The following is a 27231-nucleotide window of genomic DNA, read 5'->3' on the forward strand; positions in this document are numbered from 1 at the left end:
AATTATATGTAGAACTCAAATGAATGTTTTTAATATGTCTTCATTTATTCTAATTATACATATTAGGAGAAAAGTAGCAAATCAAGCTCATGATGTCACAGATAATATTGCTTAGGACAAGGCTAAAGACAAAAGTGAGTGTAGTTCAGGGAAAGTATGGTCTTAAATGGTGCTGTCTGATGAGATCTAACAAAAATGAAGAGGGGAAGAGAGGAACGGCTGTGACTCGGCAGCCCTGAGTTTTGTCAGTTCTTGGTGCTGGGGTGCGAGGGACAGGCCCCAGAGGGCCCTATGCTTCCTGACAGTGCCCCTCCCCTCCAACCCCGGCCCAGACTCTGAGGTGCAGCATCACAAGCCTGACCTTCTCGGACCCCAGCTGCCAGGCTGAGGACAGAGATGACCAGTTTGTCCTGCGCAGCGCCTACTCCAGCTGTGGCATGAAAGTGACAGAAAACGTGGTCCGGAATGAGGTAAGCGCAAGGGCGGGCAGGGAAGGTATCAGCCAGCTTAGCTGGTGCCTCCCTGTCCTTCCAGGCCAATGGGCCTTTGGAAGAGGAGGGTGTGGTGCTCAGTAGGAAGACAAGCTTATGAGCCATTGGTTGCCTCAGTCCCCCCATCCATGAAATGGGCGTGTTGGGTGGGGTACCCTCTGGGGTATCTCCTGACTCTGACCTCCTTGGCTCTTTTCTTACAGGTGGTGGTCAACCTCTTGTCAAGCTCATCACCGCAGTGGGTGAGATGGATGGTTACCATGCTAACCCAACTGGTTTGGGGGCCTGGCACCCCTTCCTGGCCTGGGAGGGGAGTAGGCCTCGGGGAACTCAGGCCCCGATCTTGGCAAGCCATGTGATCTTCAGGTTGTCTCAGTCTCCCCTTCTGTACAATGGGAGCAGCACCCTCTTGGGTTACATTCTCAGCCTCTCAAGCCAGAAAGTTCTAGTACATACTGGCTATGTGGCCTTGTGCAAGCGAATTAAGCTTTCTGGACCCAAAGGTCCTATCTATAAACAGGGGCCTAAGGATGGATCTCCCCTGTGGGGTGTTTCTGAGCAGTCACTGATATCACACCTGGGAAAGCATTCACCCAGGCCTGGCGCAGAGCAAGTCCTTGATGAAAATAAGCTTTTTTTTTTTTAAAGTAGGGTCAGGCAGCAACTGGGGACCATGGCTTGTGCTCCTAACCCCACCCCCATCCCCACCCCTTACCCTCCTGCCCAGTGCCTCCCAGGCTGACCACGCCCCCCTCTCTCCCACAGAAGAAGGTGCACTGCATCAACATGGAGAGCCTCTCCTTCCAGCTGGGCCTGTACCTCAGCCCACACTTCCTCCAGGTCTCCAACACCATCGAGCTGGGGCAACAGGGCTTTGTGCAGGTACTGGACTTGACCTCTCAGGCCTGCCCGCTCTTGGGATTCTCAGAGCCTTTCTGTGCACCATTAGTAGAGGGAAGGTGTGCACTGAACTCCCCAAAGGAGGGAGCCAGCAGGGTGCTTGGTGGAGGGGAAGGCCCACACAGAGACACTGGGTGGAGTGTCCCCTCCTCATTTACTCTAGGGGGACCCAGGACTGTCCTTCCACCACCAAGGTGGGCCCCCAGAATGAGTCTCGCGTATTTCCCAAGGGCAGCATTGAGTAACTGACTGTACCTTGTCACTCTTACCTTACCCACGTAGGTGAGCATGTCCCCCTCCATCCCGGAGCTCATGCTCCAGCTGGACAGCTGCCACCTGGATTTGGGGCCTGATGCGGACACTGTGGAACTCATCCAGAGCCAGACCGCCAAGGGCAGCTGTGTGAGCCTGCTGTCCCCAAGCCCCAGTGGGGACGTGCGCTTCAGCTTTCTCCTCCGTGGCTACATGGTGTCCACGCCCACGACCGGCACCCTCAGCTGCACCATAACCCTGCGTTCGAGGAGCCTGTCCCTGGTGAGTGGGGGCCCAGCTTCAAGGGTGGCTTCGGGTCTAGGGTTTCCAGGAAGGGCTGCGACAGCCCATGATGTGGGACCAGCTGGTAAGGGGCAGAACCACAGACTGGTGTGTGGCTTCTGGCGACCAAGGCTTACTCCTTCTGCCACCCTACAGCCTTCTGATGGCTTTGCTGTGTATTGGACATTAGTCGAATTTGCAGCTGCGTCCATCCATCCTTCCTTCCGCTGTCTGTCCTTCCTTGCTCCCATCATTCCTCCCACCATCCTTCTTTCCTTTTTGCTCCTTCCATCCTTCATTCCTATCTTCCATCCATTCATCCTTCCTGCCTTTTCTTCCATCCAAGCTTCCACTGTCCATCCTTCCATCCACCCGTCCTTCCATCCATTCATCCTCCCATCCATTCGTCTGTCCACCATCCACCCATCTGTCCTTCCACCCATCCACCATCTACCCATCTTCCATCCACTCAACGTTCCACCATCCATTCATCCTTTACATCCTTCCTTCCAGCATTTCTTCCGTGCATTCTTCCACTCTTCCACCCATCCGTCCTTTCTTCTTTCATCTTTCCGACACCCTTCCATCCTTCATGCCTTTCTTCCTTCCGTCCAACCATCTGTCCTTCCATCCATTCATCTGTCCACCATCCAATCATCTGTCCTTCCACCCCTCCATCCGTACCACTCATCCTTCCATGCATTCATCCTTTGCATCCATCCTCCCATCCTTCATGCATTTCTTCCACGCATCCTTACATTCTTCCTTCCGCCCACCCATCCGTCCTTTCTTCCTTCCAATCATTCACCCTTCGACCATCTTTCCATCTTTCCCACCTTCCTTTCTGCCTTTCATCCATCCATGCAGCCATCCGCCCTTCCATCCATCCATCCTTCCATTCCTCCCCCTACCATCTATCCCTCCTTCTACCATCCCACCCAGTCATCTATCCATGGTCACTCTCTCCCGCCCAGCCATCCATTCACTAGTTGATACTTCCTTCTCACCATGCCACCCAGTCATTCATCGATAGTTCTTCCACCATCCCAGTCAGCCAGCAGCCTCCAACCGTATCACCCAGTCATCTGTTGACACCCACTCATCCGGGAACCCATGCCCTCACCCATCTTTCCATGTAGTAGTCACCAATGTCCCTGCATTAAACAGGAGATCTCAGCGAAGAGGGTTAAGATAAAGGACACAAATTCTGATCTTCTCCTTCACCATCCAGTGGGGAATCTGTCCTCAGGCACACAGCCCTGGACACACATCCCCAGGTCCTGGCACACAGAAGAGACTCCAGGATTAGAAACTCTTCTGGTTGTATGAAGCTGGCAAGCACTGGGGACACTCCTGAGTGGGCCTTCCCCACCCCCAGCCCAGCGACCCTCAGTGAGCACAGGCCTCTGAGCTAACCTGGTTCATCTGACCCTTCACAAGGGTCCAAGATGCAGTGCCGAGTGCCCCCACAATCCTCATGGGATTTGGAAGCCTCCCAGGGAACATTCTAGTAGCAGCCAAGGGTTGTCCACCCACCACCCTCCCTCAGCGTGGATCTCCCAGGACTTGCCCAAAGGCTCACAGCTAAGCAGTGGGATGGGATCCAAAGCCAAGGCCCCAGAGCGGGTTATGACGGGCCAGGGTCACAGAGCCAGGGAATCAGCCCAGGGGCCAGCTCCTGCAGGCTGTGCTATCCACCACTCTCTTCCTCCCCCAGGACACCCACAGGACTGTCTCCATGCGTCTGAATGTCGTCAGCCCTGGCCTGCCTGGTGAGTCTCTCTCGGGTTCCAGTGGCTGAGGCCAGTGTGGGACCAGATGGGTGGCCCAAAGGGGTGCAGCACAGATGCATGCAGGGAGGATCCTAAAGAGAGCACCCCTGGGAGGGATAGAAGGGCCCTAAGCAGCCTAGCTTAGGATCTGTGCCGCGTCTTCTAGCTGGAAAGCCTTGGCTCTTGACTACCCCATAGACTGGATCCCAGGCATTATTTTCCTAATCCCCGTGATTGCTAGCTGACCTTGCCTGGGGGTGCAGGGGGGGGGTCCTGGAATCAAATGAGGCGGAAGGCATAGTGGGGCAGGGCTGGCCTCCCCTTCTTAAGGCCCCCACTGTAGAGGATGCCCCTTCAGCCCAGCACCCTCCAGCCTCCAGTACATTCCCTGTGGGCCTGGGCCCCTACTAGGCAGAACAGGTCACTGACACTGGGGTCAGAGGTCAGGGGTGGGGTGGGGTACCTGCTTCCTTGCCACCTTACCTGGGTTAGGATGGAGCCCTAACCCCAGCCCATGACCAAGAGGGCAGGGCTAATTACCCCACTGCATCGATAGGAACTCAGTGTCCAAGGGGAGACCCATTGTCACTCAGGAGTCAGGAGTGTGGATGGAACAAGGCTTGGGGAAGACCCACAAGCAGAGCTGAAGAGCCCTCAGAAGTACTCTGGCCCATTCCTACCATAGCAGAGGGCTCAGAGAGGGGCAGGGATTGACCCAAGATCACACCGTGGGACAGGGAGGCTCTGCACTCTCAGGCCCGACTCACTCTTTGCTGGGATTATACCATCCGTTCTCCCTAAAAATGCACCTCCATCAGCCTTGGAAGGCAGAGCCTCGGCCCAAAGGCCTGGCTGGGCCTTCTGGGTGGATGGTCAGAAGAGCCACCACCTAGGCAGGGGTTTGATAACTCGACCTGCTAGATGAGAAGACTGAGGTCCAGAACTCAGGGCCAGTGGCTGAGCTGGGACTGACACTCAGACCTGTGCTTCCGGCCAGCGCACACGGTGGGGGACTTGGGAGGGGGCCGTAGCACTGACCGCAGCCGTCCCTCCCTTGCGTGCACAGACAAAGGCCTCGTCCTGCCCGCCGTGCTGGGCATCACCTTTGGCGCCTTCCTCATTGGGGCCCTGCTCACCGCCGCACTCTGGTACATCTACTCGCACACGCGTGAGTATCCCAGGCCCCCTCCATGAGTGCTCAGGACCCCTCTGCCACCACCACCTGGGGGAGCCCGGGGGAGCCTCTGGGGGAGTGGGGAGCCCTGGCCGGGGCCCTGACCTCCGCCCCTGCCCCCAGGTCCCCCCGGCAAGCGGGAGCCCGTGGTGGCGGTGGCTGCCCCGGCCTCCTCGGAGAGCAGTAGCACCAACCACAGCATCGGGAGCACCCAGAGCACCCCCTGCTCCACCAGCAGCATGGCGTAGCACCCGGCCTGGAGACCTGGGGGGCCCCCAGCCAGCCCTCGCCCAGCAGGAGAGACTGAGCAGCCACCAGCTGGGAAGCACTGGCCCTGAACTTATCCCGGGACCCCAACCCCTCCACTCGACCAAGGATGGACCATGCCCTCTGCATCCACCCCTCCTGCCTCCCTCTCAGAGGCCTGCTGCCAGCGGGGGCACCAGCCTGGAACACCGTGGGGTCCCCCGTCCCCACCCCACAGAACCTTCAAACCCAGTGGGCCCGGACTATGGCTGCCCCAGGACCACGGAGAGAGAGACCACTGCCCTATAAGTCCACACTGTTGTAAAAACCGAGGCCCTGTAAATCTGCACCCAGATCCAGCACCCGGGCTGGGTGGGAGGCGAGAACTCAGGACAGACACCCAGCCCACCCAGGCCTCCTCCACGGAAACAGAAGAGGGCCAGCCCACAGCCACCGGGACCTGCTCCCAGCGGTCTCCACACCTGGACTGGCACAACTCTGGCAAGGGAAACAGAAGCCTAGGGCTGCCCAGCCTGGGACCAGGGGAGCCTAGCTCCTCCCCACAACTGTCACACGGAGACCCCGGAAGCAGGCACCTGATGGGAAGTGGCCCAACTGTTTGGCCTGGACCCACCCCTATATACTCACCACCAATAAATCAGACCATGAAATCAGTGCTGGCCTGGGCCGGGAGAAGGGACAGGAAGCCTAAAACAGGTGGGGAGGTGACAGCTCTGGGGTCAAATCCCGAACCTGCCACTTAACTGGCTTTGTGACTGTGGGCAGGTCCCATGGCTCGTCCGAGCCAGCCACAATTCCCTCAGCAGTCACAAAGTCTCTGTGGGGAAGTCTGCAAATCCGAGCCTGGCCTGTGGCCGATGGAACGGAGTCCAGGGTTCTTGCTTCAGACAGGCCCCTGAGGCCGGGGTGGGGGTGGGGGGTTGCCGGGGAGGGGCTCGTCCCAGGCCCTACAGCCTGGGCTCCTACCCAGTCCAGTTCCCGTGCCAGCTGCAGCCCTCACACCTGCATTTTGTGCTAAGGGAGCTAGAGATTAAGCTGCTCAAACATTTTGCCATTTCTTTTTGAAAAACTTAAAGGCTTTAATTGACTCCAGCCATCCTTGGTCTCTGGTGGGCCCCAGGCAGGAGCCCTCTCTTCCCCAGAAGGCCACTAAGAGGTAATCTATCAACCAGCACCCGGCAGGACCCCAGGCCTGGCCAGGCAGCTCACACGGTAAGCTGGGCCTGAGCCAGGACGCAGGCAGGGTAGTGAGGGAGGGGGGCTGCATAGTTTGGCCTACTAGGACAGTGGGACAACCAAGAAGCCCTCTGGCTGTCTTGGTCAGGAGGAGGGAGAGGCCCAAGGCACCCTAGGCTCAGACAAGAGGATGTCCCATCTCGGCCTCCCCATTCTAGCCCTGGATCTTGCTGCCCAGAGCCCAGGACCCCGGGCCAGTCTGGACAGCATCAGAAAAGCAGATGACAAAAGGCACCTAACAAGAGTTCATGGTGAGCTGCAGGGCAGGCGTGGGAGACCCCCACTTCCAACCCCACTGCCTGGGCTACTGGGACAGGGAAGGGTCCAGCAGTTTCAGGACGCCACCCACGAGGTGCAGGCTGCCTGTGACTAGTACATGGATGGCGGCAGCCTCACGGAGCACGCCCGCCCCACTGCCAGCCACAGGGTGAGCAAGGAGGCTTGGGGGGGGACTGGGTGGCTGAAAGACAGGGTCCCGGCCTTGGCTGATCCACTGCAGGGCATGGGAGATGCAGCTGAAGACAAGGGAGCCGGTGCTGTGGGGGTGGTGTGGGCGAGAAGCCAGCAGCAAGGACGTGTGCTCATCACCAGGCTCCGGGCTGGTGGAGCTCCAGAGATCTGGGCTGGCCGGCTCCTCATCCAGGTGGCTCCAGTGCTGTTGATGTGCAAGGCAGCGGAGCAACACCTGGTCCAGGGTCACCATGAAGTTCTGCTGGTCTGCCGGGCACAAGGGGGGGCACATCAGCTGGGGGGACAGGGTGGGGGAGGCACGCTGGGCGTACCTGCTCAAGACCAGGCCCTTTACACGCACCATCAGGCCTCACAGTGGGAAGTGCTGGGAGGAAGCGGAGACACAGACCGTCCCAGAGCTGGTGGCAGGCAGGGCCAGGCAGCTTAGCTTGAAAGCGGGAGCTCTGGCCCGCTGAACACCTCCCCCAACCTTAGTCTGGCTGCCTTCAACTGTAGGGCAGGATCCAGCACACGGGTGGGCCTAAGTGGAAATGTACGTTCCTGGACTCTCCCCAACAGTCTGCTGTGGGGCCTGGGGATCTGCATTTTCTTTTTACACTATTTCAAATTTTTTTGAGCGTGACCCACAGTAAAAAAAAAAAATACCCTTTAAGAGGGCAACTCAGTACTCATACAGGTGTATACAGGTGTCTGGGACAGTACCGTCACAAAACAGTACCTACCCTTCATGCAAGGCACACATATATTTTCTATTTCATTTTAAAAATGCTGGTTTAGGGCATCTGGGTGGCTCAGACGGTTAAGTGTCTGCCTTCAGCCCAGGTCACGATCCAAGGAGCCTACGATCAAGTCCCAAATCGGCTCCCTGTTCAGCAGTCAATCTGCTTCTCCCTCTGCCCTTCCTACTCCCCCTGCTGTGCATTCTCTCTCTCTCCCTGACAAATAAAATCTTTTAAAAAGGGGGGGGGGGCTCCTGGGTGGTTCAGTGGGTTAAAGCCTCTGTCTTTGGCTCAGATCATAATCCCAGGGTCCTAGGAACAAGCCTCACATCGGGCTCTCTGCTCAGCGGGGAGCCTGCTTCCTCCTCTCTCTCTGGCTGCCTCTCTGCCTACTTGTGATCTCTGTCTGTCAAATAAATACAATCTTTAAAAATAAATAGATAGATAAAAATGCTTGTTTATATCCACTAAATTGACTGTAAAACCATCGGTGGGTAGCAGCCTGCATTTTGAAAACCGTTTTTCTCCAGTAATTCTGTTCCAGTACTGTGATCACAATATCCACAATGTACCAAAGAGTATTTATCTATATGGTAAAACAAATCTAGCTCCTACCCGGGACCTCCTGTTCCAAAGCCCCCACTGTCCCCATCAGAGCAGTCCACTGAAGGGGCTTCTGCGCCCTGCTCACTCCCAGAGGTCAAGCCTGTCGCCTTACCTGCGTTGCTAGCAGATGACACCTCCGTCAGGTTAGGGCAGAAAACGGCATAGTCAAACTGACAGGGCTAAAGGCCGAGAGGGAAGACTTGGTGTCAGAGTCCAGAGAGGATGCCCCACCACCCTGACTTGCTCACCCCCCAAAATCCCCATCTCTGGAGACACCCCCACTCAGCTGGAGTGATGCTGTGTAAACCCAGCCATGGAACCTCAGCGGCTCATCTGCCTCAGTACACCCTGCAGGCCCGTGGCCTGGGCAGCAGAGCCCACCGTACAGATGGGAACACTGAGGCTGGGGAAAGGGGATTTGCTTAAGATAACCCAGCTAAGGAGGAGGCGCCAAATCCAGGCTGGGGAAAGGCTTTGTCTGCCCTGTGAGAGAGATGAACAGCGTCAGCTTCCTGGTCTGTAAAATAGGAAATGATCCCTAGGAACTACTTCAGCCTTGACAGCCCAGGGCGCGCCTCGACGTCCCTGAGCAGAGAGGGGCCCCTTCAGGGTTAGCTCAGAGACTCCGCAAACCATCTCTGAAATGCCGTTTCGTCTACAATCCTGTACTAGTGGCCCAAGGGGCAGGCTAAGCGAGTCCACAGCCCACACCTCACGCCCCTACCTGGTCCTGCTTTTAACTAGGCTTCATTCAGCCTGACCCCGCAGGATGAGGGCAGTGACCTACCTGGGTCTAAACCTCCTTATGTGCCCGGTCCCTTTATATGGAATCCTCAGTACCGTTCAGGGGAGCCCCATTTGAGTTGAAGAAACAAAGGTCCGGGGGTGAAGACAGCTCTGGGGATCCCACGGCCAGAAACGGGGCTGGTGGGCCTCCCGCCCACCCCCGAGCTAGCCCCTCACCTGCAGCAGCTTCAGCAGGGCCTCCGAGTCCCGGTTCCCAGTGGAGTTGAAAAGCAAGACGCGCACCTCACGGCCGCTGGGAGAGGGGCGGGGATGGGGGCGTGGTCAGAGGGGCCCCGCCCCCTCCTTCCTCCAGAAATGGCCCTCCGCCCCTCTGGGTCCGTCCCAGCAGCTCCCCCCCCCCACCCCCCCGCGTCAGGCCCCTCGACCCCCGAGGCCCCGCCCCCGCACAGCCCCGCCCCGGAAGCTCACCGGTTCGGCCTCTGGCTGCGGTGCAGCGCCTGGCGGAACCAGCGCACGCAGGCCTGCACGCTGCTCACGGTGTGCGCGCCGTCCAGGTACCAGGTGAGGGGCCCGCGCTGCAGTGTCTGCGTCCGGCCCAGCCACTCGGTGTCCCGAAGCCCTGCAGGGGACAAGGCAGCCGGCTCCCACCCTAGTCCTCAACTCACACACACAGCCCTCCCGCCGGCCTGGCCGCTCTGCTCGGAGGCTGCCCGCGCTGGGCCTTCCCAGCCGATGAGTCAAGCCGCCTGCCGCTCACTCTCACTGGGATCGGCTCTTTGGCTGCCTCCCCTGAGGGAGTCTTCCCGGCAGCCCTGAGAGGGGACGTCCCTATCATATCTCAGTCTCCTATTCCATGTAGGCGGAAAGCCCTTAGCCCAGAGAGATCAGGTCACAGCCAAGCTTGCCGGGATGTGATCTGAGATCTGCCTGACTCGGGGCCGGCACACAGTGGGCACAAGGGAATCACTGGCCAAAGGGGTTTAGCTGCTATGAGCACCTACTGTGTGCTGAAAGCTCGGGGGGAAGCAAGAAGCCTGACAATGGCTCCGTTCTCCAGACCTCATGGTCTCAGGCTGATGACAAGATTGCCAGGAACAGCAGCTACCACTGACTGGGTGCTACATCCCACAGGCCCTGGCCTCAGCCCCTCAGTGATGTCACCACACAGTGGGCCCTGTCATTACCACATTTGGCAGGTAAGAAAACTGAGGCTCGGAGTCCATGAACCCAAAGTCAGGGACACTTACTAACTTCAGAGGCCTTTGTTCTGGGCACCATCTCCAACCTCCCCCTCCTCTCAAACAGGAAACTCAAAGAAACATCTGAGGAATCCCGGCCAGGCAAGAAAGTCTGCCTCACCATGTCGCATGTGGGATGTGGGCTGGAACACGGGTGCCAGGGGCATCTGCCGCAAGACGCTGGGTCGAGACATCTTCAGCTCTCCAAGGCCTGAGGAGCAAGGGTGGGAGGAGGGGCTGCTGTGTGGACAGAGTGTGCAGGGAACCTTCAGAGGCAGGCTCCACGTGCCCCCTCCCCATGCTCCCGCCCACCTACCCTGGTGGCCCTTCTGCTGCAGCCAGCAGCGAGCCAGCTGCAAGGCCAAGGCGGCGTTGGACCGCTGGTGCTCTCCCTCCAGGCCCAGGGTCAGCGGCGGCCCGCCTTCCTCCAGGGCTTCGAGTGGTGGGCACAGGTAGAGAGGACACTGCCAAGGAGACGGGCAACAGCGGGTCAGGGGAACCCTCCCTGATGCTGTGGATCCTTCCCTCCTGCTCTGGGAAGCACAGTGTGCTCCAGCTGGCTGAGCAGTTGCCCCTCACTGCACAGATGGGCAAACTGAGGCCCAAAAAGATGACGTGCCTCCCCAGTGGCTACCACCCCTATCCTGGGGTCTCCAAACTCACGGAGATCTGCTGGGCACGGTCCCGCAGCACTGCCAGGGGACCGTCAGGCTGGAGCACCGTGAAGGCAGGGACGCCACGCTGCGAAGGAGGAGGAAGAGAGTGAGACAGATTGCTGCGGGTCCTCCGTCCTGGGGTCTGACAGCTCACTTCGCCTGCCCTCCAGAGGGGAGGGGAGCGGCCTCTTGCTCCAGACCCCGCTGATGGTGGAGACCTTATCCTGAGTTACAATACAGGTGACCCTGCCCCATCCCCACTTCCCTAAGCCTTGAGGGCCAGGCCCAGGCCATCCATGTACCTCCTTTCCCCAGGGCTGTCTGGTACCTTGAAGATGCCCCCTTTCTGCCATGCGATCGCCTCCACTGTGTCCCCCAGAAGGCTGGTGTGGTCAATGCCAAGAGAGGAGATGCCACACACAACAGGCTTCCTGCAGGAGACAGAAAGGACTTGATGGTGCTGCCTGGGGCTCATGGCCGCCGTCCGTTCTCCCCAAGCAGTGGTTCTCACCGAATGATGTTGGTACAGTCGTAAGCGCCACCAATGCCCACTTCCATCACCGCCAGGTCCACCTGCAGAGGCACAGGAGGCACGTCAGGGGTCCTGTTCCCCCAGCCTGCTGAGATTACCCTCCCCACGGCCTCAGACACAGGACTCAGGGGAATGGCACGTACCTTCTCTTGGAGGAAGATGTGGAAGGCCATGAGTGTGAGGAAGCGGAAGTAGGCGGGCATGGAGACACAGCTGCTGCTGTCCTGTGGACAAGAACATGTCAGAGCCCAGGGCTCTGCCACTTCTGCTCTGGGGAGATGGGGTTCTGGGGCATACAGCCCCCTCTGGGTCTCTGCAGCGCCCCTACCCAGCCCCCGCACCGGCCCTCCTGCATGCGCACCTTGGTCTCCTCCAGCCGGTGGTAGAGGTGCCAGAAGTGCTTGGTGAAGAGCTCGGGGCTTACGGGCCGCCCGTTGATGCGGATCCGCTCCCGCACCTGCACCAGGTGGGGAGAGCTGCCGGGAGACCTGTGGTCATCGGGACTCCCTTCCCCTGCCCCTCATGCCTGTCTTCAGAAACCCAGATCGGACCACGCCACTGCCCTGCTGATAGTCCTGTGACTTCCCTCCGGCCTCCAGCGTCCCAGCTCCTCATCCAGCCTCCCACGTCCTGGTGGGGCTGAGGCACCGGCCTCTGTGCCTCACCTCTCCCACAGCCCCCCAGGTCCCTGTGCCCTAGCCCCTCGGGCCCATTCGTAGCTCCTCCAGGCTGCCCACCCCCCAACTCCCTCCACACATCTCAACTGAGTTGGGCCCTCCTCCAGAAAGAAAGCCCTGCCCCTGCCTGGTACCCCAACAGACTGATCAGGAACGTGCTCTGGGCTCCAACAGGCCCCTGTGCTTTCCCCATCACACACACATCAGTCACTCTGCCAACACCCGCCCCGCACTGTCTTCCAGCCCTAGAACGCAAGGTCCCATCTGTGTGCTCAAGATGCAACCCAGGCCAGCCCAAAAGGCTACACGGGCCAAAGCCAAAGGCTGGGTTTTTACCCAAAAAAAAAATTTTTCAAAACTAATTTCTGTTAAGTTTCATTATTTTTTAAAGTCATCTCCAGACCCAACGTGGAGCTTGAACTCACAACCTCAGAGATCAAGGGTCACAGGCTCTACCTACAGCACCAGCCAGGTCACCCCATCCTCAAAATTATTTTTGAGAGATTGAGAAATTATTTTGAGAGATTGTCAGCTTGTGTTCGAATCCTCCAAGCCCTTCTCATAAGTCCTTCCCTACATTTTTTTTTTTTAAGATTTTATTTATTTATTTGACAGACAGAGATCATAAGTAGGCAGAGAGAGAGGAAGGGAAGCAGGCTCCCTGCTGAGCAGAGAGCCCGATGTGGGGCTCGATCCCAGGACCCTGGGATCATGACCTGAGCCAAAGGCAGAGGCTTTAACCCACTGAGCCACCCAGGCGCCCCCATTTCTTTCTTTTGAACAAAGAACTGTGGAGAGAAATTACAGCCTGAAATTGCCTCAGCTGATTTCAGACAGTTCTAGAAGTACTTGATGGAACTGGCAAAATAAAAGGAGCAAAAATCCTAAGTCCCGCCACTGCAGGGACCAAACCCTGAGTACTTCACGACCACTGTGATCCCACTGCTTTACTGGTGAGCAGCTGAGGAGAGGCATGCGCAGCGCAGGAAAGAGGGCCCTACGTCTGGTTCACACCCCATCCTCTGGTGTGAGTTTGGGTGCCTGAGGTCAAGCACGAGGTGGCGAAGGGATGGCTGACGCCAGCAGAACAGAAGGGACACCTCGACACGTGGACATCATAAACTACCTCAGCACTTAAGCCCTAACAAGCCAGATTTGCTGCTCCTCATGGCAAAGATGTCTGAGGTGATAAATATTTCTCTGTGATTTTAAAGCTGTACGTGGGGGCACCCGGCTGGCTCCATGGGTAGAGCATGCAAAACTTGATTGTGGGATTGTGAGTTCACGCCCCACGCTGCGTGTAGAGATTACTTAAAAAATTTTTTTAAAAATCTGGGGCGCCTGGGTGGCTCAGTGGGTTAAGCCGCTGCCTTCAGCTCAGGTCATGATCTCAGGGTCCTGGGATCGAGTCCCACATCGGGCTCTCTGCTCAGCAGGGAGCCTGCTTCCTCCTCTCTCTCTCTACCTGCCTCTCTGCCTACTTGTAATCTCTCTCTGTCAAATAAATAAATAACATCTTTAAAAAAAAATTTTTTTTTAAATCTTAAAAACATAAAAGCTGCACATGGAATTTAATAAAAAAGATATCTGAGGACTCAAGGTATGTACTTCATTTACACATTCCAGCTGCTGCCTCCCCGTCCTGAACTCATTTCATTACAAAAATTAAAGGCACCACAAATTTCGGGCAATATGTTAAAAGCCAATGGAATGGTTATCGAATCAATCAACATTGGGCAGAGAGAGAGGCAGCTGAGCTCCTGCTAGTTGGTTCCAGGCCACCCCCCACCACCATCCCCTCCACGCAGAGAGCTAAGAGATCCCACATTTCTCCACCCCTCAGTACCTAAAGAATCCTGTCTTCAGGCCATAGCTGCGGAGAATACGTTCAGTGAAGGCACAAGTGGAACCCTAGAAAGAAGAGATCTTGTTTGGGCGGGCCCCACCCTCCCACCCCATTAGGTGGATACCCTACCCCTGAGTCCCATCGCTCACCTTCCCCTTGGTCCCAGTGACGTGAATGATGTTCAGCTGGTCCAAGTCTTCCACCTGAAGACATACAGACAACCACCTCAGCCACAGACTCACAGGTAGGGGTGGGGGGGGGCGGGCGAGAGCGGTCCCGGCCCCGCCCACCTTACCTGCAGCCCACTCCGGGCCAAGTACAGCTTCATCGTGTCCAGCTGCGTCTGAGGGTCACCCCGCTGGCGCTTCACCTGCTCCAGGTAGCCAGCATTGGTCTGCAGGGTGTTCAGTGTGCGCACAGCATCCTGGCAACCACAGTCCCCAGGGAGCAGGTTAGGACTCAGCAGCGGTCCACAGAAACAGAGGGACCCCGGGGCATCAGTGGCCAAGCCAGGGCACCGAGCCTACCAATGCTCACCCTGGTGCCCCAGCGTTGAGGTTAGGCACTGGTGAGAGAGAAGTGGCATCTTCCCAGCTCTGGCAGAGATGGGAGCCTGGGGCAGTTCAGCCCCACCCAGGAGTGTTAGGCAAGCAGGTTACATGACTAACGGGAGAAGCCTTGCACCCTGTTCCGTTTGGGCTTCCCAGTCTTCAATCCCACACTGGAGCCTTTGCCCTCATTCCCCCCAATGACCTCCACAGCTATACTGGGCCCTAAATTGGGAGGGGGCTGTGAGGGGCTGCAGGAGAACCACAGAAGGTTGCGGTTTTAGATCTGGAGGAATTCGAACTAGAAATCCCTGGAGGCTTCCATGCCCAACCCTGAGGATGGGGTTCCGCAGCCTGACTCCAAAAAGAGCTGCTCAAAGCGTCCAAATGGGGAAGAGAAGGACGTTCCAAGGAAGAGGGGTCTCCCCGGGGTCACCCAGCCAATGACCAGACACTCCTCAGGAGAGTCTGGGTGTGAGAGTGGGAGTATTTATTTCCCCCAAGGGCCTCAATAGCTGGCTGGAGGACCCACACCCATTCAACTGTGTCATCGGCCTGATAGGCAACAGGTGTGGTCTATGGAAACCCACCCCTACAACAGAGCCAGGTGGAAATTTTATGTTTTCCAGATTCTTGCCCCTCACCAATATCCCCTGATTCCCGCCTGCCCCCAATTCCAGGCACTCGGATCTCTATCTCCTGAATCCTGGAGACTCCAACCCCAGATACCAACTCTTGGATCTCTCAAATCTGAACTCCTGAAACTCCGACACCCCAACCGCTAGTTGGGACCCTGAACCCCCTATCACTGGGCGCCCCTTCCCACTAAGGCGGGACACCTTAGCCTCAGAATTCCCAGAACCTGCGGCCCAGGCCCAACTTCCTGGTCTCTGTCCCCACCCCCCCGGCACCAGGATGTTCCCGCCCTCGAGTCCCCCACCGTCAGGATCCCGGTCCACCCTAGCCTCAGGCCGCGGAGTCCGGACGCTGTGTGGCTCAGGCCCGGCAAACGTGTCGTCTTAGGACCGCCCTGCCCGCCGGATACCTGATACTCCATGCCGGGCTCCTGCGGCGCGGGCCGCGCGCTCAACCCTCGCCGCGCCGTGACCCCGGTCGTGGCACCGCGCGAAGAAACTGCTGCCAGGAAGAGAGCGGCGCGCAGGTGGCAGCGTGCCTGCGACATAGTCCTACCGCCTGTTACCACTTGCTAGGCCCGGGCCGGAGACGCCCCGCCCCGCCCAGCCTCGCCTCGCCCCTGCCCTCCACCAATCAGCGCTACCCAGAGAGTTGCCCGGAACCAATAAGAATCCGCGGGGTGCCATATTTGTGCGGGGCAGGCCTCGGGGCGGGGCGGAGGGATTCAGCCCTGTTTGTGAGCAGCCCGGTCCCAGGGGCATTCTCTGCGCGCGCTCAGTGTCTCCAGGACCCAACCACACCCCCAAAATTGTCCCAGTCTGCAACCCTCAGCCTGGGGGTCCGCCAGAACTAGCTCTGGGCAGGCAGAGAAGACAGAGCTAGCGTACACTTGGATGGATGGAGGTCACGGAATTCAAGCCCGAAATGTCGCGGTTTAATGCGGAGACCGCAGGCTGCGGGTATTTGGCCTCTGCACTTCTGAATCTGACTACCGGATTGCGAGGCAATAGACCCAAACCCAAGCACCTTCGCTTCTGGGGTCACTACCGTCCCTGGGCAGCCTGGAAGGCGTCCTGGAAGAAGCTACATTCTGGAAGAGGCCTGGGGATGAGGCGGAGTCAGCGAGGTGGCTGGGCGGGAGGGGGGGCGGGGAAAGGTTTTCAGAGGGAGGGAACGCGGTGTGAAAAGCAAGAGAGGGAGGGGTGACGAGGGTGGGGAGAGGGAGAGAGGAGAACCACTAGTCCAAGGAACTGCACTTCCACCGGGTGGGGCCTACTTGCCCCAAAATGCCAGATCTAGCAGGACCTTGTAGCCTAAGAAATTTGGATTAAATTTGGACAACAGTAACATGGTCTTAGAAAAAAAAAAAAAATTTTTTTTAAAAGAGGAGCCTGCGTGGCTCAGTCGGTTAAGGGTCTATCTTCTCTTCGGCTCAGGTCATGATCCGTGGGTCCTGGGACCGAGCGTCCCTTCCCTCCGCCTCTGCTCAGCAGAGTGCCTGCTTCTCCCCGCCCACCACCACCCACCCCGAGCCGCTTCCCTGCCTGTGCTCTTTCTCTCTCTCTCTCTCAAATAAATAAATAAAATCTTTTTTAAAAAAATGAATAAAGATGACAAGATCAGGTTTGCACTTTGGAAGATTTACTGTGTGGAGAACGAAGTGTAGAGCCACGTGGGGGAGGAGACAGTAATCTACCCTAGCTATGGGTGAGGAGAACTCCGATTGGACTTTTTCCTGTCTTTGACCTTCTTGGCCCCAACTGCTAGCATGGAAAAAGTAGCATGGAGATTCCTTTTTTTTTTTTTTTTTTTAAATAACAAGGCATGCCTGTAATTTATTTTTCAGATCCCCTCTGCGGGATTAAAAAGTCTCTTTCACATCACATTGCCCTGCTCCCTGCTCCTGGTCCTCTTTTCCCTGTACTCATTCTTTTTTTTTTTTTTTAATAGATTTTATTTATTTATTTGATAGAGATCACAAGTAAGCATAGAGGTAGGCAGAGAGAAGGGAAAGCAAGCTCCCTGCTGAGCAGAGAGCTGGATACAGGGTTCCATCCCAGGATTCTGGGATCATGACCTGAGCTGAAGGCAGAGGCTGTAACCCACTGAGCCACCCAGGCGCCCCTCCCTGTACTCATTCATGAAGCATTTTTTTCATCTCCCCGATGGAGATCATTGCAATGCCCAAACAATTTCAGAATGCTGGGATTTTTATGACATTCCTTAAGCAAGTTAATCAAGATGTTGCATTCCTCGGTTAGCAAGTACAGAAATAAGAGAAAGCATCTTTAGGAGAAGGTGAAGGAGCACAGCAGAGAAATCTGACTACTGGCCACACCAGGAAGACGAAAGTGACAGTCACCAATGAAGAATCCCCATCCAGAGGCCAGTGGCTTGGGCGCCAGATAGGGGCAGCTCCTGGGGGCGAAGGCTCTCATGGCCCCCACACCTCACCTGACTGGGAGATTGTCTTTTTATAGGTCAGATGCCAGAAAGGTGTGCAGCTATTTGGAGGTAGGGGTGAGGGGGGTGAGGGGAGTGGGGGCAGGACGGGGGTTGGGGGGTGAGGAGGAGGGGGTGTGTGCTACAAACAGCCCTCTAGGGAAGTCCCCACAGACAAAAGACAATCCTTCAAACAACTGATGGGATTCCAGAACCTCTCTCCCTTTTTCCCACCAGCACTGGGGGTAAATATTTATCAGAGATCGTTTGATTTTGAAATAAACATATGAGGGGCGCCTGGGTGGCTCAGAGGGTTAAAGCCTCTGCCTTCGGCTCAGGTCATGATCCCAGGGTCCTGGAATCGAGCCCCGCATCGGGCTCTCTGCTCAGCGGGAAGCCTGCTTCCTCCTCTCTCTCTCTGTCTGCCTCTCTGCCTACTTGTGATCTCTGTCTGTCAAATAAATTAAAAAAAAAAAAAGAAAGAAATAAACATATGACATGTTGGAAAGATTCCATCACTGGCTGGACTTCTGCTCTTCACATCACTGCTGGGCACCCCAACCCTGGCCCCATGGGAAATAGGGAGGTGCTTCATTTCATAGTTTTCTTCTCCTTCTCCTCCTCCTTCCCCTTCTCCTTCTTCATCATTGAAATGTTCTCTGTGCATAGGCACATACAGAATAACTGCATAAAAATGATCATAAAGTCGCTTTAAATGTTCTTTGTGGGATCCTGCGGCCTCAGTCCATAGAGCGTGCAAGTCTTGATATTGGGGTTATAATTTTGAGCCCCATGTTGGGTGTAGAGATTCCTTAAAAATCAAAATCTTTAAAAAATAAAAACAAATGTTTTTCTTTGGCTCACCCCCACCTCAACTTCCTCCTTTGGTGACATCCAGGTTTGCAGCCCACAGTTTTCTAAGCACATGAGATGACAGACACATCGAGACATCTATAGGACTTTGTCGATGCCCAAAACAATATTTTCTGCATCTTAACACTCTTAGTCAACAATAACCTTTTAGGGATCCCTCGAAGATACTGACTTAGCAAATAGTTACGGAGCACTTCTCTGGGCCAGGCCCTGTTCTAAACACTTTCTATACAGTTGGTCATTAACTGAGCATGACCCTATAAGACAGGTACTAGTATTAACATCCTGCTCCGGGTTATTCCTCCAAGAATGAGATGGCAGGGAAAATGACAGGGAGGAGGGAGACTCCCAGGTCAGCTTGCCTACATTCCTGAATCTTAACTAATCTCTTTCTCTATGCCCCAAGGAAAGAAGTTTGTGCCAATTTTCCCCTCATGTCTTTTTGGGAGGGGGGAAGGGGGGGTAGGCATTTGCAATCTTGAAAATCACTGAACTACTGACTTCAACTCCAGTTGGAAACAGAAACGGATGCACAAGCATGAAGACAAGTAGCAGCCCAGAAAGTTCCAGGAGTCTATCTTGTTTCCTCCCAGTCGCGCAGGGAATTATAAGCCGTGACTGGGGCCTTGGCAAAGCCACCCAGTGGCCTTGTGCTGGTCATGTCACCTTTCCCCCTGGACTTCTGTTTATTCCATGGTCTCCAAGGACAATGTTCACACAGGCACGGACACTGGGAAATTTGTAGGAGTCCTTTAAGGGGGCGGAGGTAGAATAGAGTTATCTTCTTTGTCTTATTAAAACTTTTCGTATTTTCATTTCATTTTCAAATCCTAATATTGGGGGAGGGTGCACCTGGGTGGCTCAGCTGGTTAAATGTCTAACTCTTGATTTTAGCTCAAGTCATGATCTCAGGGTTGTGAGATCCAGCCCCTTCACGGCCTCCACGCTGGGCATGCAGCCTGCTCAAGATTCCCTCTCTCCTCCCTCTCCCTCTACTCCTCTCCCCACCCCATGCACTCTCTAAAAAAAGATTTTAAAAAATCAAAATAAAATAAGTCCTAAATTTGTTTGAATGGATAACACATCCTATGATTCAAACAGAAGTACAAAAATGTACAATGGAAAGCTTCCCTCCCATGCCAATTCCCAGCACCCTAATTCCCCTCTCCAAAAACAATCAGTTATGTTTCCCGTGATCCCTCCAGAGAGAACGTTATGCATTTGCAAGCAAAGTTAAATATATAGAGATTTCGCTTTTAGATTGGCAGATAGCAGACTATATATACAAGTCTGTGTTGTATTTTTTCCATATACCTTTATATCCTGGACCTTATTTTAGACTGTGTTGGTACAGAAGAGCTGTCTCACTGGCTAATTTATGTTTTTGAAGCTGGGCAGTACTCCCTGGTGTGGAGGGTATTACTACGGATTTAACCAGTCTCCTCCTGATAACATTTAGGTTTCTAATATTTTTGTCATCACAAGCGATGTTGCAGTGGGTAACATTTTGCCCTCATCATTTCTTCCATGTGTGAGCACATCTGACGGAAGAATTCCAGGAAGTGCAATTGCTGGGTCAAAGGTGACTGGCATTCAACACCTTCATACATATTGTCACATACACATTGTCCTCCAAAAGGGTAGGTAGGATTAATTTCCACGCCCATGCCTGAGCATGCATGAGCCAGCCATTTCCTCACCAACACAGACCTTAGCCAACTTTGATCTCTGCCAGTTGCATAGTTGGAAAAATGGATTCTCAAGGTATTTATCATTTGCATTTATTTTATTTGGAAGATGCTGCACACTTTTTTCTTATGTTTAAAAACCATTTGTATGTATAATCTGCTAACCTCTTTTGTATCATTGTTCTTTTTTTTTTTTAAGATTTTATTTATTTATTTGACAGAGAGTAATCACAAGTAGATGGAGAGGCAGGCAGAGAGAGAGAGGGAAGCAGGCTCCCTGCTCTGAGCAGAGAGCCCGATGTGGGACTCGATCCCAGGACCCTGAGATCATGACCTGAGCCAAAGGCAGCGGCTTAACCCACTGAGCCACCCAGGCGCCCCTGCTCTTTCTTTTGAAAGCAGCAAATGTTCATAGAAGGAAACAGAAATGTGTAAAGGAGAAAATCAAAGGCACCCTCATCCCACACCTGGAAAACAAATGTTGGGATTTTGATGCCAGCATGTGTCAGTGTCCAGCCCCTGGAGGCAGATCTGCAGGTGTGTGTGGAGGGCAGTAAGAGCTGGGGATTCTACTTTACCCCCGCCCTCCTCAAGGAATGTCATCCATCCATCCCTCCATCCATGCACTCATTTATCTATTCATTCATTCGCCTCTGTGCCACACCCTGGGCTTGGTGCTGGAGACACTGGCTTCTGGGGACAGATGACAAAGTCCTGCTTGCAGAAGGCTCTGTCCAAGGTAGGAAGACAATAAAGAAGGAAACTCAGAAAGGGAGATACATATTTGCAAACCCTGATAACCCTGATCAGAGCCATCCTCACTGCTATAGAGGCAGGAGGCTGAGGCCCAGAGAGGGACAGAGACAGCTTGGGGTCACACAGCAAGTCAACAAGGCCCCATGCTGGGCCCCAGGGTGGACTTTCTAAAGTCAGATCTGCCTGAGTCCCTGCCCCCTCTCTTGGCCCATCATGTCTCCCAGATTAATAAAGCCCTTAAGCCTACTGTCACCTGGCTTCTACCCACCTCCCACCTCATCCACCCCTGCGGGCACCATCCCTGCAGCTGGTAAAGACTGTAGGAATTGGCCTTGGTGTCTTCCACCTCTAAGCTTTTGCTCACATTTACCTTTGCCTGAAATGCCTTTCCCCTATACTTCTCCCCTTTGCTTTTTTGGGCTAACATTTATTAAACACTTATCCCTGTACTTGACTTTGCAATTTCTTTTCAAGTTCTTGAAAATTGTATGAATTAGAAATTGACCCCCTTTTATAGGTGGAGAAATGGATGTTCACCGTTGTCAATGCACTGTGTGACCCTGAGCAGTTTGTTTGCCTTCTCTGATCCTGTCTGACCTTTGGTCACCTCCATAGTAGGGAGAGAGCTGAAATTAGCTCTGTCCTAGCCCATAATTTCTGGGGATATCCATGGGTGGGTATTTCGCTGAGGACAAGAGTTTCCAAAGGCCACTATACTCCAGAGAGCCTGGACTAGAGGGGTCCAGCTGTCCCTTTCCCCCTTGTGGAGACCAAGGTAGGTTCAAGCTCATTGGCAGGTTTGTGATGAAGCCTGACGGCCACCCGGGGTTTTGACCCTCTGGTAAACATACGGACTTCTCCACCACCGAATATCTATTTCCATCTAGTGACCTTCAAGAAAACCCTTTTCTGTAACTGGGGGAAGAAAACTTGCCTTAGATGGAATTCCATATCCTCTGTGGTGCAGCTGTACGAAATCCCTACCATGAGTCTGGCTACTAAGGTGTTCATGGATTTAGTTTATCGGGAGGGCAACTGGGGCCTTAAAAACAGACCTTCCTCTGATTCTGCATTCCACTTTTAGACATGATCTTGAGGAAACAATTGGAACTGTGCTCAGAGCCCCACGCGCTGTGCTTGTCACCCTCCGACTTAGATGGCAGGTTACAGTCCAAGGCTCATTATGCCCTCCTTCCTGAAACACTTTGTTCTCTGGGCTCGCCTGATACTTCCCTCCCCGGTTCTACTTCTTCCTTCTACTTGCTTGGCTGCACTGCCCCCTCTTTCCACAGCATCCTCATGTTGGTAGGCCCAGGGCTCATGCTTCTCTCTCTCCAAGGTCCCCGGTCTGGGATGATGTCTGACTTTCAAATGCCCTTCTTCACCGAGTTGCAGACATGAGCGGCCTCCTGACTTCTCCCTGCCGCTTGACCACAGCAGGCCTCTTAAACTGGTCACATCCACAGCAGGTGTTCCCTTAGGGCTCTACCCTGAAACCAGCCAGGCCTCCCCAGCTTGAGATACAACTTCACCATCTGCCCAGCTGCTCTCACCTTCGGTTTCCCTCTCCCTTACCCCCAAACCCTGCCCATTCACAGCCTCTCCAGCAGCCACAGACGTCCCTCCACATCGCCACTGCTGGTCTGTCCTGCAGTCTCGCTGTTCCTCCTCTTTACCCCTACAAGCACTCTCTTGTCATTTTTAACCCACTGAGCCACCCAGGCGCCTTGTCATTTTTAAAGATAATCAGATCTTGTCTCTCTCCTGCTGAAACCCCTCCGGTGAATTCCCATAACATTTAGGGTGACATCCAAACTTTCCAACTTAGCACCTCTTACTGCGACCCCCAGCCTTGCTGGCCTTCTCTGTGGTCCTCAGAAACACCCGCTCGCACCCATCACCCCACGCCTAGTGAGCCCTTAGCATTAAAGGTACTTATGTCATCCTCACAACAGCTTTTCCGGCACTGTGATTATCCTCAATGTACACATGGGAAACTGGGGCACAGAGTGGTTACTCAGCCAGCCGAAGGTGACACAGAACGAATGCGTGACAGAGCCGCAGGGCCTTTGCACTGGTGGTTCCCTCTGCCTGAAATGCTCTTCCCCCAAAAGTTCCCAGGGCCAACTCCCCATCATCCCAGGTCTGGGGCCACAGCTGACATGGGACTAGGTGTGGCTCCATGGATGCGCTTGGGATGTTCCTGGGGTTTCCCACTCATGGCCAAGAGGGACCCTCAGAGGGCGCCAGCTGTGTGGTGTGAGGCCTTGCAGTGGGCCAGCCCACAGAGAGGCTAGTTTCAGTCTGGCCTCCTCCCCAGTGCCCTGAGTGCTCTTTGGGCTTCTCTGCTCAAACCTGTGGACAGCTGGCTCGCCGACCTTCAGAGGGGGAGCATGTGTGCAGAACTTATTTTGGTTTTCAGTCCATTATCTCACCTTGCAACCATGACTGTCCTCCTCACCTCCTCCTCGCCAGCTGCTGGGCTGAGCCCATGCGACCAGGAAGGAACGGAGGACCAGAGGTGCAGAATCCCATGTGGAGCTCACCAGCTGGCAAAGGGGAGCTGGGAGCAAGGATTTGGCTCAGTCCCAGCTCCATTTGATTCCAGCTGCTACTGATTTCTTTATTTTTTTATTTTATTTTTTCTCTACACCCAATGTGGGGTTCGAACTTACAACCCCAAGATCAAGAGTCACAAACTTCACAGACTGAGTCTGCCAGGTGCCCCCAGTCGCCTCTGATTTAGACCCGCTCATCAAGCCTGGGAATCCCTGTCTTTTTTTTTTTCGCATTGGTGACTTGGATTTTCTTAAGTAATAGTTAACATGAATTCTTTCTAAACATCAGCTCTGTGCACCAATCTTTACGCACTGCTTCTGTTCCTGGACCCTTTCTCAGGGAGGCAGAGGAAGACCTACTAGGGAAAATAGCTCAGTCACTTACAGGGGTCTGTCATGCCAAGCCCCAGACTCCACCCCTGGCCACCCCTGGACTCTGCCCCACCCCAGCCCTGTATCCTGTCAGGTGACCTGGTCATTTAATCAATGTGGCTCTGGCCTTGAGCTGGCTTTTACTTCAGAGGGAGGCTCCACTGCCTCGGGGAGCCAGGCAAAATGCCAGCACCCCACAGCCCTTGGGGTGTCCTCAGTTCTCTCTCTCCTGGTGAGGGGACCCACACCATGTGACCCTGGGAAAGTCACTTCTCCTCCCTAGGGTCCTGGCCTCTAAGGTAAGGGGACCTGGAGGATCTCAAACCCTGGAATCTGGGGCCACCCCTCCTCATCTGCTGGGCAGAAGGTTCCATGGGTCAGGATGGTCTGGGTGAGAGCGGCCCCAGGAGATGCTCACTGACGGCGGCCTTCCGGTTCTGGCCTGGCCTTCAGACTACAGTCCCAAGAGGGAAGCAGGTACTGACTCGCTGTGTGCACATTTTGCAGAGGAGAAAACTGAGGCTTGATAAGGCCAAGTCACTGGTCTAGCGCTTGTCGGTCCTGAACCTTGAGCTCCTCGCTCAGACTCTTGGGGTCCGGCCTGCTGTACCCCAGCTCTGGCCAGCATTTGCCAGAGCCAGACTGGACGGCCTGGGCCAGTCTCCTCACCTCTCTGAGCCCCATTTCCTCATCTGTAAAGCAGGGGTCCTGGTCGTGCCCACCTCAGAGGGGTGGGATGAGGCAGAATAAGAGGGTGCTGAGCCGGGACCCCAGAGCAAGCTCCAGTTGGGGGTTAGAAGTCTTTAACGGGTTAGGTCCCTAACAGCCACTACCGCACCTTCGGGATCTACAAAAGGAAGAGCGCATGGGCACAGGACCAGCCGGTAGGAAGCCAGGGACCAGGACTGCCATTATGACTACTATTATTATTATTTTAGTGGCGCTAACAACCCTTCCTGAGCAGTCAGAGTTAAATCTGGTCAGATCAGTCTAGGAACCATGTCCGCAGTGCCCCGAGCGCAGGAAGCCCCACGAGGGGCCTCGGCACCTCCCAGGCCTGCCAGTTCTGCTCCGCAGACCCCTCCCCAGAGCTCCCCCACCGCCACAGCGGGCGGGCAGCTTCCCTGGAGCCGGCAGCTGGGTTAGAAGGTGGAACTGAGGCCCGCAGGAGGGCCCCTGGTCACCCCAAGCCCAGAGAACCGGGTTTATCGATGACAACTTTCGCCCTTGGGGCCCCGCCAAGTGTGGGGTTATCATTGTTGATGGCCTGTGGCCTCGAGGGATATTTACACACACTTTATGCAGAAGAAAGAGATGGAAGCTTGGCCAGGCGGGCCACCTGCCCAAGGTCACCAAGCTCTCCTACCTGGAAGGAGGCAGTTTTAGCGGAGAAAGTTCTCGTGGATGGGCCGGACTGCTCCATGGCTGCTATCCCCAACACCTTCTCAGCCCCTGTCCAGCAGGTTGCCAGGGACCTGGCCCCTTTCATCCCCTGGCTTCCCACACCCCAACAGGGCTGGGCACAAAGTGATTCATGGGTGAAGGCACCTTTGCCAAGCCTGCTCTGCCTGGGGTTTAGCTGGGCCAGAGAGAGGAGGGGGTGGATATCGGGGATTCCCTCTCCCTGCCCCTTGGCCCAGGGCCTCCCCTGTGCGCAGGGAGGACAGTCTTACCTGATAGGTGCCTGCTCTCATCCTGGGGATCGGCCGAGGGAGGGACTTCTCTGGTGAATCTCCCCAGTTAAATAACAGCCCGGAGACGGTTAAAGGTGAGGGAGCACTTGGGAAACGTCCAGACTTTGGGGCGGGGCTTCCCACAGAATAGGGTTGGCTTTATCTGGCCTCTCTTATCACAGCCCACCTCCCCTTACAGTTAGGGCCGTTTGTGTGTTGGTGGTGCCAGGCTGGGAGCCCAGGGCCACGGGGCAGGACACCCTGGCACCCTTGACCTGAGGGGTCAGAGCCTGCTGACGCTGTGTTTCACCAAACTGATGCGGTTTTGGAATATGGGATTCAAATAAATAAAATTTTTTAAAAACCACACACACACAATAGCAATGACCTTCAGTAATTATTCATTTTCTTAAAAAAAATCTTATTTATTTATTTGACAGAGATCACAAGCAGGCAGAGAGGCAGGCAGAGGGAGGAGGGGAAGCAGGCTCCCTACTGAGCAGAGAGACCTATGCGGGGCTCGATCCCAGGACCCTGAAACCATGACCCAAGAGTCGAAGGCAGAGGCTTTAACCCACTGAGCCACCCAGGCACCTGTGGGCTTCAGGTTTAAAAGAAATTCTATTTTAGGGATGCCTGGGTGGCTCAGTTGGTTAAGCAGCTGCCTTCGGCTCAGGTCATGATCCCAGCGTCCTGGGATCGAGTCCCACATCGGGCTCCTTGCTCGCCAGGGAGCCTGCTTCTCCCTCTGCCTCTGCCTGCCTCTCTGTCTGCCTGTGCTCTCTCTCTCTCCCTCTCTCTCTGAAAAATAAATAAATAAAATCTTAAAAAAAAAAAAAATTCTATTTTATTGACCTTTCCTCCTGTCTCAGCCTCCCTCAATTTTATGGAGGGGACGATGATGTTAGGGCTTTGAGAAACTGAGTTACGGGTCTCTGGAAGTCAGGCTATTGATAGAAGAAAGCTTCTTCCTTATAAATCACCAGGACCTTTGTAAACTGAGGGAGATTCAGGTCCTACAGGATTATGATCTCTACGAGTTAACTGTTTGTTTTTCCTTTAGGGCAGCCCAGAGCGTCTGAGGAATGTTCCATGTATCTCGTGGGGGGGGTGGGAGTAGTTGTGGGGTGTCAGCTTCTGCTTTGTCCTCAGCTTGCTTTCTGTTCCCTCATCAAAACCATCTGCTCAAAAAGGAATCAGGGGGCGCCTGGGTGGCTCAGTGGGTTAAGCCTCTGCCTTCCACTCAGGTCATGGTCTCAGGATCCTGGGATCGAGTCCCACATCGGACTCTCTGCTCAGCGGGGAGCCTGCTTCCTCCTCTCTCTCTCTGCCTTTCTCTCTGCCTACTTGTGATCTCTCTCTCTCTCTCTCTCTCTCTCTCTCTGTTAAATAAATAAATAAATTATTAAAAAAAAAAAAAAAAAGGAATCAGGACACAGACTGGTCGGGCGACAGGGAGGGTTGGGTGGAAGGAGCTGGTGAAGGCTCTTCCCCCCTAGGACGACACAGCCTCTCGAACCAGCTTGCGGGGGTGACTCACTGTGGCAACTGGGACTCAAGACACCAGGCCCTCCTCTAGGTGCCCCGGGGGAATGCCCCACACAGCCCTGCCCTCTGGGAGCTTTTATTCAAGGCCATCTCCCTCCACAGCCCGGGCAGCCATACCAGGGGCAGCATACCAGGGTCTGAGGCTGGTTTGCGCAGCCTCCCCTCAGGGAAGTTCTGTGTTGGGGCGGGAGGCTCAGAGCCAGCAGCCCCAGGGCCTCAGGCCTGCTTTATTGGTTTAAAATACCACTTGACTACATGAGGGAAAAATATG

At 54.9% G+C, this 27231-nt stretch overlaps 2 protein-coding genes across 6 annotated transcripts in view; one reads left to right on the plus strand and one right to left on the minus strand.

Moving 5' to 3' along the window:
- ENG (endoglin) overlaps nt 1-5791 on the plus strand; it is a 31676-nt gene extending 25885 nt beyond the window's left edge. Inside the window, exons 9-15 of one of the 2 annotated variants that reach the window (XM_044264834.1) lie at nt 333-470; nt 695-733; nt 1257-1373; nt 1674-1925; nt 3643-3697; nt 4764-4865; nt 4995-5791. In XM_044264834.1, the coding sequence (XP_044120769.1) occupies nt 333-470; nt 695-733; nt 1257-1373; nt 1674-1925; nt 3643-3697; nt 4764-4865; nt 4995-5119 (828 nt within the window). In that variant the 3' untranslated portion in view covers nt 5120-5791. The remainder of the gene's footprint in view (nt 1-332; nt 471-694; nt 734-1256; nt 1374-1673; nt 1926-3642; nt 3698-4763; nt 4866-4994) is intronic. The other variant, XM_044264835.1, reaches the window with a different exon arrangement.
- A 393-nt stretch (nt 5792-6184) lies between these two features.
- Nucleotides 6185-25458, minus strand: FPGS (folylpolyglutamate synthase). Of its 4 annotated transcripts, none has more exons than XM_044264838.1 (15): nt 25413-25458; nt 14162-14290; nt 14016-14069; nt 13867-13931; nt 11705-11819; nt 11487-11567; nt 11323-11384; nt 11140-11242; nt 10819-10896; nt 10472-10619; nt 10277-10366; nt 9386-9536; nt 9134-9209; nt 8283-8349; nt 6185-7091 (listed from the first exon to the last, which is right to left on the minus strand). In XM_044264838.1, exons 1-15 carry the CDS (start codon nt 25431-25433, stop codon nt 6679-6681), a joined length of 1653 nt encoding a protein of 550 aa, XP_044120773.1. In that variant the 5' UTR covers nt 25434-25458; the 3' UTR covers nt 6185-6678. The 4 variants fall into 4 exon arrangements, with proteins under 4 accessions (XP_044120773.1, XP_044120772.1, XP_044120771.1 ...); XM_044264837.1 differs by lacking the exon at nt 25413-25458 and adding an exon at nt 25106-25302; XM_044264836.1 differs by lacking the exon at nt 25413-25458 and adding an exon at nt 15460-15620.
- Nucleotides 25459-27231: the final 1773 nt, after the last annotated feature.

Source organism: Neovison vison, chromosome 9 (assembly GCF_020171115.1).
Source record: "Neovison vison isolate M4711 chromosome 9, ASM_NN_V1, whole genome shotgun sequence".
Lineage (NCBI taxonomy): Eukaryota > Metazoa > Chordata > Mammalia > Carnivora > Mustelidae > Neogale > Neogale vison.

Excerpts from the sequence above, each read along its gene's own strand:
- FPGS (XM_044264836.1), bottom strand. The coding sequence starts at position 15,597 with ATGTCGCAGGCACGCTGCCACCTGCGCGCCGCTCTCTTCCTGGCAGCA. Across the intron at positions 14,070-14,161 it reads TGGCCCGGAGTGGGCTGCAG|GTGGAAGACTTGGACCAGCT; the intron begins GTAAGGTGGGCG and ends GTATGTCTTCAG. Across the intron at positions 13,932-14,015 it reads TCACTGGGACCAAGGGGAAG|GGTTCCACTTGTGCCTTCAC; the intron begins GTGAGCGATGGG and ends TCTTCTTTCTAG.